General features: G+C 36.5%; 1 protein-coding gene across 1 annotated transcript; it reads left to right on the forward strand.

Moving 5' to 3' along the window:
- The first annotated feature begins 3,635 nt into the window (after nucleotides 1–3,635).
- On the forward strand, nucleotides 3,636–4,565 carry LOC127690051 (olfactory receptor 145-like). The gene has a single exon (XM_052189612.1). The coding sequence runs from the start codon at nucleotides 3,636–3,638 to the stop codon at nucleotides 4,563–4,565; it is 930 nt and encodes a 309-aa protein (XP_052045572.1).
- Nucleotides 4,566–9,959: the final 5,394 nt, after the last annotated feature.

Here is a 9,959-nt window from a genome sequence, read left to right on the forward strand (position 1 = left end):
AGAGAAGGGGGCTTACGGGACTTTCGGGGAGTGGGGGCGTTAGAAAAGGGAAATCATTTGATATGTAAATAAATTATATCAAATAAAAAAATTAAAAAAATCCACAAATATACAAGCATAAATCAAACTCACATGTGATTACATTTTCACTACTTTCATTAATATATACATACTACATTTACATATTATAATTTGTTTGTTTTTTAACCACTTAATAACAAGTATTTACTTGAAAAAATATTCATCTTGTTACTAAACTATGAATTACCAAGTAGAGCAGCCCATCAGAATTTTCTAGTAATTGTTTTTAAGTTGAGTTGCAACACCATATATTTTATTTTCCTTGCTGTTTTGTTTGTTTGAGAAAATATATTATTATGTAGCCCTCTATGGTCTAGTATTTAATATGTAGAATCAGGCTAGTCTTGAACGTACAGAGATTTGCCTGACTTTAACTCTTGAGTGGTTTAAATAAAAAAGTACCATACTTCACACATAGCAATAAATGAGATTTTATGATTTTGGAGGTCTGGGTATATTGCTCAGTGGTAGAGCACATGCCTAGAATGGGTGTCTTCCTGAGTTTTTCCCAGATCTATAAAAGCAAGACATGACCTTGAGAAAAAATATTTAATAAAAGGTGACATCCATTAAAATAAACAAAAAATAATGAGACAGTAGACAGTAACAGAAATAGACTTTGGGAATATTACCGTGAAAGGATATGGAACAAAGAGAAAATAACAAAAACTTCTGATTTCCCTTAAGAGATAACGATGACTGTCATATGGGAAATCAGTATTGGTCTCAGCACAGAAGAAGGACATTCCCTAAAGGACAATGCATAACTGACTAGAGAACTAGTCCCTAAAGGTTTAGACATACATTACAATCAAGCATGTAAATGCAATAACCCCATTGCTTCTTTATATCTGAAGCCTGTGTCTAGAAAGGAGAACAAGAGAAACCCTTCATTAACCCTAGCCATATCTAGGAGAGTAGTAAATTATTTAAAATACCTAGTGTTGCTCAGAGGCCAAAATGATAAAAACAAAAGGTGGATACTTCCTTCTTATTCTTCAGAGCATTAGAGAAGAGCTTTGAAAATTATGATGAGTAGTTCAGAAATATTTCCAATGAGTATAGGATATTAATTTTGTACTTCATTATCCTGGAATCAAGGACATCCAATTCCTTCTCAGAATACTAGGGTAAGTAAACCTGTAACTAAGTAAGAACATTTTTCTCACTAAAGGAGGGCAAGTTTTGAATTCTATGCCAATATTTTACTTTTTAGTAGGCACATTCACTTAGTTAACTTAAACTCTAAAATGTTCATGTGGGACCAACTTCTTTTGATCCATGTGTTTATGAAAGGCTCAACAATAAAACTGATTTAAATGTGGCTTTTTTGAATACAGGACTGCTTTCATTTGGCTTAAAATGTGTATGTAGTCAGAAGGTGACTTTAAGATATACCCTCTAACTAAATTCAAGGTGACAATGGGGCATCATTCCTGTTAAGATGTTGAACAGTAGATCTCTAGGTTTAGGCATCTTTCCCAATTGAATGGATTTCTTTTTATCATATAGTCAATGCAGGTTTGAAACCAACATCTTTTATTATACTGTTATCTTCTTATTCATCAATTTATACAGTGACATTTGACATCCATTTACTTCTTAACTCCGATTATTTTCTTTTCCCATGTGTTCCTGTAACCAACATCCTATGATCGATGTGTGTGGACAAAACTCTTAGATTACACATATGATAGAGGTCATAAAGTGTTTTCCACTTTGTGCTTTCAACTCATTATTTTTGTGGAAAGGTTCCATATTGAGCTGTAGTTTTCTTTGTTTTCCAATCTGTACAGTCATAATATTTAACCAAAATTCACTAGAAAATTTCCAGAAACATGGGCAGAAGATTTATGTAGAGTTAGTAAAGCAGGAGTTGCTTTTGGTGTCTTAATCAACATGTTCTTTTGAATAGGTAGAGCTAACTACTGAATTTATAATTTTTATTGTGAAACGACTGGTATATAAACTGGAGAGTGACCCATCAATAAGAAACCTGAAATTTAAAGTAGTACACACTCTAAGGAATTTTTAATAAGTCTAGGAATCCCAAGCACAACAAGAATGCTAGATCTGGAAAGACATGACAAAAAAACCCCTGAAAAACAAAAGAAAAAAAAGGAAAAGAGAACTTTTGTAGTTCTTGTGGTTTTCCTGAAAAAACAAAAACTAAGGCAAGTACTGCAGTTACCTTTTGGTATAAAACAGTGATTAGTATTTCTTAAACAAGTAAAAAGGCAGTACATTAGCAAAATGATCTCACTGCTCTGTTGAATAATTAATAATAATAATAATAATAATAATAAATAATAATAATAATAAATGCTAGAGCTGACATCAAAAACCTGCAACAAGGCCTGACTTGAAGCCCCTTAGATATCTTATTTTGATGTCCCTTATTACCATGGCCCTTATATGCCTGACAAAGTTCAGACAACTGGAGATGATTCACAAGGTGGTTCACAATATCAAAGTGGATTCTTTTCAATTTGCCTATTTTGTTAATAATTACATGCTGGTATAATACATGCATGAGCTTGTACAAAAACAAAGAGAGAGAGAGAGAGAGAGAGAGAGAGAGAGAGAGAGAGAGAGAGAGCGAGAAAGAGAGATAGAGTGAAAGAGAGAGAGAAAGTGAAAGAGAGAGAGAAAGTGAAAGAGAGAGAGAGAGAGACAGGGACAGAGAAAGAGAGTGACAGGGAAAGAGAGAGACAGAGGCAAAGACACAGAGAGACACAAAGAGACAGAGAGAGAATAGGAGACACAGAGAGACAGAGAGATGGAGAGAGAGAGAGATTGGGAGAGAGGGAGAAAGGAAGAGAGGAAGAATCACATAGACAGACTGACCCAGATAGCTAGAAACAGACTGAGACATAGAGAAAGAGACATAGTCAGAAAGAGAAATAGTGAGACAGAGAAAGAGTGACAGATTCAGATAAACCACCTAAATACTATTAAAAGTGATCCTTTCAAATCACTATTGAGGCAACAGATAGTTCCCTAGTTATTGATCAGTCCAATAAATCATTGGTCCTATTGCAGAAGCAGTTTATCTATCAACATCTGTTTGTCCCTTTTAAAATACCAGAATACTGGCATAGTACTCTACATTAACTATGAACAATTAAGTTCTCTTGTTTATGTTATATAAAGGTAAATTTAGACAAAGTGTAGTATCATTACTCTAACCTCTTCCTGTATAAGGAGGAGGATGAGTCAGAGAAATAATAGGAAAGAGACCAAGGACAATTTGACTTGGCACAAACTGCTTTACATTTCTCTGTTAGTTTTTCTAATAGTTGCATTGCATATGACAGTGATCTATTCAGCTTGTATATATTGGTTTCAGTGCTCTAGAATGTATTTCATGTTTAAATGGATAGATTTTATCTTTGAGTAACGTGGTATTATAAAATGTGACTTATTTTTCAACTAATAAGTTTCAGACATTTCTAATAATTACCTCATCTATATAAGTGAACTTAGTGTGGTGTGCTCAATTATGTTACCTCATTTCATCATTTTTTTTTCTTCCTTCAGATTCTTTCAGAAGAATGGCTCTGGAAAATGCTTCTCTGGTCACTGAGTTCATCCTGATGGGGTTAACAAGCCAGCCTGACCTACAAATACCCCTCTTCCTAGTCTTTCTGATGATTTACATGATAACCACATTGGGGAATTTGACTTTGATCCTCCTGATTGTTCTGAATTCTCACCTTCACACTCCCATGTACTTTTTTCTCTTTAATTTGTCCTGCATAGACTTTTGTTATTCCTCAGTTGTTACACCAAAAATGCTGATGAACTTTGTAGTAAAGAAGAATGTCATTTCTTACGAGGGATGCATGACACAGTTCTACTTCTTTTGCTTTTTTCTCATTTCTGAATGTTATGTGCTGACAGCAATGGCCTATGATCGCTATGTGGCCATTTGCAATCCACTCTTGTACAACGTTGTCATGTCTCCTAAGGTGTGCTCTTATCTTATGCTTGCTTCATATTTAATGGGGTTTTGTGATGGAATGATCCACACTGGATGTGTCCTGAGACTGACCTGTGATAGAAACATAATTAACCATTATTTCTGTGACCTCTTCCCTTTGTTACAGCTCTCTTGCTCTAGCACCTATGTTAATGAGACAGAGGTCTTAATTGTAGGAGCAAAAAATATCTTTGTACCCACTCTGATCATCTTTACCTCTTATGGTTTCATCCTCTCAAGCATCCTCAAAATCAGTTCCACAGAAGGCAGGTCCAAAGCCTTCAGCACATGCAGCTCCCACCTCATAGCTGTTTCCCTCTTCTTTGGATCATGTACATATATGTATTTGAATCCCTCCTCTTCAGGGTCTTTGGACACAGGAAAAATATCTTCTGTCTTTTATAACATTTTGGTCCCCATGATGAATCCACTAATCTACAGTCTTAGGAACAATGATGTTAAAATTGCTCTGAAAAAAACTTTAACCAAAAGAAAGTTTTAAACAGAATTTGGTATCATTCTTAGCTTTGGTTATAATACCAAGAGTTATTGGGTACTAGTTAATATCTTTGTCTGGATTCTTCTCTGTATTATATATGGGGGTGGGATTAACTTGGAGGGGAGAATTTTTAACTTGTTTCATTTTTTGTAGGTTTTCTTTGGTCCTTACCATTGGAAAGCTTTCATCATTCACTAGTTACCAATTTGAGAACATCAGTAAGTAAATAACTTCTTCCTTTCACTATCAGTGTATCGCATTCTCAAAATTATTAATTGCTGGAACAAGTCCAAATAAATCTTACAAAAATGATAAATAAAAGCATGTCATTGTGTGGTACAGTTATTATCTGTCTTCTTTTTACATTGTGAGTCAAATAGTCTGTCTCTATTCCTGACTTAGTTTCGTCAGGCACTATATGTCCTTTGATTTGTCAGGGTTTGCAGTTGTTACAGTAACTCACTTTTGTACTACCAGACTGTTTTATAACATGGCTGAATAACTGAAGATGTGCATTAGCAATGTATTCCATATTTTCCAGATCTTCAACATTCATTGTTATTGTCCAGGTTTATAGTATGAACAACCCAGTGGGTTATGACACATTTTTCATAATGAAACCAAATGAAGATATCTTGAATGTGGTGTGAAATTCACAGTGGCAACTGAAATATTCCAGGAAGTTTATTCTATAATGAAACACTTAGTCTTATCCATGGGAAGGTATAGAACTGGGAAGCATAGTGATCCCACTTATCTATTCCCACTATGTAATGTGTCTCTGAAAGATATAAAGTAAGGCTTTTCCATACTAATGTCCTCAGCTCAGGAGCATCACTATAACTTGGCAGCACTAGAAACAGACTTTCCATCTATGTGTTATTAAAGATGGTTCTCATACCTCCTCTAGGACATTGGAAGCAGAACCCATAGCACATCTGTTCTATGAAAATCATCTTTAGAGACTTACCTACTTGTAATCAATTTGAGCCTTTCCTTCAGTGTCTGCTCCATACCCTTTCTCCAAATTTGCTGCTATGAGTATTTTGTTACCCCTTCTAAAAAGTACCCATTCTAAAAACACCCATATTCACTTTGGTCTTCCTTCATCTTTAGCTTCATGTGATCTGTGTATGTTGGGTATTCTGAGCATTTGGGCTAATATCCACTTATCAGTGAATACATACCAAGTGTGTTCTTTTGTGATTGGATTACCTCACTAAGGATGGTATTTTCTAGTTCCTTTCATTTGCCTTAAATTTCATGAATTCATTGTTTTTAATAGTAATCCATTGTGAAAATGTTCCACATTTTCTGTATCCAGCCCTCTGTTGAAGGACATCTGGGTTCTTTCCAGCGTCTGGCTATTATAAATAAAGCTGTGGACATAGTGGAGCCTGTGCCCTTGTTATATGCTAGAGCAACCTTTAGAAATATGCTCAAGAGTGCTATATCTGGGTGCTCAGGTAATACTAAGTCCAGTTTTCTAAAGGAATCACCAGATTGATTTCCAGAGTGGTTGTACCACATGCAATCCAACCAATAATGGAAGAGTATTCCTCTTTCTTCAAATCTTGGCCAGCATCTGCTGTTACCTGAGTTTTTTATCTTAACCATTCTGAATGACATGGGGTAGAATCATAGGGGTGTTTTGATTTGCATTCCCTTGATGACTACTGATGTTGAACATTTGTTTAGGTGCTTCTTGATTATTCAAGTTTCCTCAGTTGAAAATTCTTTGTTTCGCTCTGTACTGCATTTTAAATAGGGTTATTTAATTATATGGATTGTAATTTCTTGATTTCTTTGAATATATTTGATATGAGCACTCTATTGGATATAGGATTGGTAAAGATCTTTTCCCAACCTGTGGTTGCTCTTTTGTGCAATTGACAGTGTCCTTTGCCTTACAGAAGAATTGAAATTTTGTGATGTCCTAGTTGTCAGTTCTTGATCTTAGAGTATAAGACATTGATGTCTGTTTAGGAACTTTTCCCCTGTGCCCATGATTTTGAGGCTCTTCCCCATTTTCTCTTCAACTAGATTCAGTATGTCTGTTTTATGGGTAGGTCCTTGGTACACTTGGACTTGAGCTTTGTACAAGAGTATAAGAATGGATCAATTTGCATTCTTCTACATGCTGACCACCAATTGAACAAGAACCAATTGTTGAAAATGCTGTTCCCTCCCTAACTGATGGTTTTAGCTCATTTGCTAATGATCAAGTGACCATAGGTGTGTGGATTCACATCTAGGTCTTCTATTCTATTCCAGTCATCTTTCTGCCTGTCTATATCAATGAATATCCATCCTATATGTAGTCACCAAAGGTGGACCCTATTGTGGATGTCAAGAAGTGCATGCTGATAGGACTCTGATATTGTTGCCTTCTGAGAGGGTCTCCCAGAGCTTGACATATACAGAGGAAGTTGCTCACAGCCAACCATTGGACTAAGTACAGGTTCCCTAATGGAGGAGTAAGAGAAAAGACTAAAGGAGCTGGTGGTGATGGCAATAACATAAGAAGAGCAACAATATAAAGCAACCAGACACCCCAGAGATCCCAGGGACTAAACTACCAACCAAGAATTAGACATGGAAGGACCCATGGCTCCAGCCCTACATGCAGCAAAAGATGGCCTTGTTGGGTGTCAGTGTGAGAAAAGGCCCAGATTCTATGAAATTTCGATGGTCCAGTTTAATGGAATGCGAGGTTGGGGAGCGAGAAAATGGAGGGTGTGAGTGGGTACACCCTCATAGAAGCAGGAAAAGGGGGATGGGATAGGAGGTTTCTGGAGGTGAAATAGGGAAAGGGGTAACATTTGTAATGTAAATGAATACAATATCCAATAAAAATCCATTGCTCAAAAAAATAAAATATGAGTACCCACTTTAGAAAAAATATTATTTTCTTCAAATGAAACTTTGAATTACACAGAAAAGAACCTTTTAAATGACAATCACTGAAGTGGGCAGACACCATTTTCTTTCTTTTTTAATAAATGTTTTTCATTAATTATTTTTATACATTCTAAATTTTATTCCCACCCTACCAACCCCTCTCCACCTTCTGACTGTTTCATATCACATACCTCCTCCCTTCTCCCTTTCTCTATGTGGATATCCCTACCTCCCATTCCTTGTGACCTCTAAACTACTCGGGGATCCAGTCACTCTGAGGGTTAGGTGCATCATCTCTGAATGAAAAGAGACCAGCAGTCCTCTACTGTATGTGTGTTTGGGGCCTCATATCAACTGGGGTATGCTGACTGTTTGGTGGACCAGTGTTATAGAGATCTTGGGGGTCCTGACTGGTTGAGACTGCTGGTCCCCCCCATTTTCAAATAACAATGGAATTTTAAAACACAAATCTTCAAATTATACAGAAAGCCACAATATGAAGTTAGTAGAACTCTCCCAATGAATTTAAAAATACTAACAATTTCCTTCATCTTTACTTTTCTAAATATTTCTGCATATTCAAAATTTCAAAAATAATCTTCTTCATTCACTGAAGAAGCATGGTATAATTGTCCTTTTGGTCAATCACTTTAAATTAAAGGTGAGTTTGGGAAGGCAACACAGTAAATAAATGGGTTACATATAAGACTGAAGGTTGGATTTATCCTCCCCCCACCCTCACCCCTCTTCACCCAAAATCCAAAGGATGATGGAAGGAAAGCATTTCTAATGATCACACTGGAAAGTCACAGTTAAGTGGATCCTTAACCTCATGGCCTGCAAGCTTAGTTTAATCACCAAGTTCTTGCTCAAAGGTAAATAGTATCTAAAATAAGATAGCCAAAGAAATATACTGGTTGTTGAACTCTAGCATGCATAAGCAAATTCATACATGTTTACACACACACACACACACACACATACACACACACACATACACACATACACATACACACATACATACACACACACTCACACTCACGCTTGCACACATACTAATAAAACATATACATATATGATCCCATCTTTAGTAGGAAGACAGGGTGCCAAATGTGGGAGAGGGGGTCTATCCCACAGTCACAACTCTGACCCATAATCATTCCCATCTGAAATAAAGAGGAGCCTGAGGAAAAGAAGGTCCAGTGACAGGCCCAAAATGGTCTCCCGTTCATGGGGGAGGTCCCAAGGTCTGAAAATATTACTGAGGCTATGTAGCTCTCTGCAAATGTGACCGAGCATGACCACACTTCAGAAGACCCAACAAGCAGCTGAAAGTGTCAGATGCAGATATTTGTACCCAACCAATGGACAGAAGCAGCTGACCCCTGATGTTGAACTAGAAAAGCTGAAAGAAGCTGAGGGGAAGGTTGAACCTGTAGGAAGACCAGCAGCCTCGATTAATCTGGAGCTCTGTGACCCCTCAAATACTGGACCAACATCCAGGCAGCATATACCAGCTTATATGAGGCCCTCCAATGCACATACAGTAGTTCTTGTCATACAGATCTTTTACTTGTTTAGTTAGAGTCACACCAAAATATTTTATATTATTTGTGACTATGCTGAAGGGAATTGTTTCTCTAATTTCTTTCTCAGCCTTTTTGTCCTTTGACTAAAGGAAGGCAAATGATTTGTTTGAGTTAAGTTTATATGTGGCCAATTTGCTGATTTGTTTTTCAGGTTTAGGAGTTCTTTGGTGGAATTTTTGAGGTCACTTAAGATACAATCATATCATCTGCAAATAGTGATATTTTGAAATCGTCCTTTCCAATTTGTATTCATATGACCTGTTTTTGCTGTCTAATTGCTCTGGCCAGGACTTTGAGGACTATATTGATGGACTAGGTAGGGAGAAATTTGGCAGCCTTCTCTCATCCCTGATTTTAGTGGGATTGCTTCAAGTTTCTCTCCATTTCATTTAATGTTGACTTTCATTTAATGTTGGCTTTCTTTTAATGTTGGTTTGCTGTATATAGCTTTTACTATGTATATGTATGGGCCTTAAACTCCTGATTTTTCTAAAACTTTTATCATGAAGGGGTGTTGGATTTTGTAAAATGCTTTCTCAGCACCTAATGAAATGATCATGTGTTTTTTCTTTGAGGTTGTTTATATAGTGGATTATGTTGATGGATTTCCTTATATTAAACCATTCCAGCATCCCTGGGATGAAGCCAAATTGATCATGAGAGCTGACTGTTTTGATCTGTTCTTGAATTCAGTCTGTGAGAATTTTTTTTTGAGACAGTGTTTTTCTATAAAGCTCTAGCTCTCCTGGAACTCACTGTGTAGACAAGGCTGGCCTCCATCTCAGAAATTTCTCTGCCTCTGTTTGCAAGTATTTTATTGACTATTTTTGCCTAGTTATTCATAAAGGAAATTGGTCTGAAGTTCTCCTTCTCTGTAGGATCTTTGTGTAGTTTAGATATCAGAGTA

The sequence above is a fragment of the Apodemus sylvaticus genome, chromosome 7, assembly GCF_947179515.1.
Source record: "Apodemus sylvaticus chromosome 7, mApoSyl1.1, whole genome shotgun sequence".
NCBI classification, from domain to species: Eukaryota; Metazoa; Chordata; class Mammalia; order Rodentia; family Muridae; genus Apodemus; species Apodemus sylvaticus.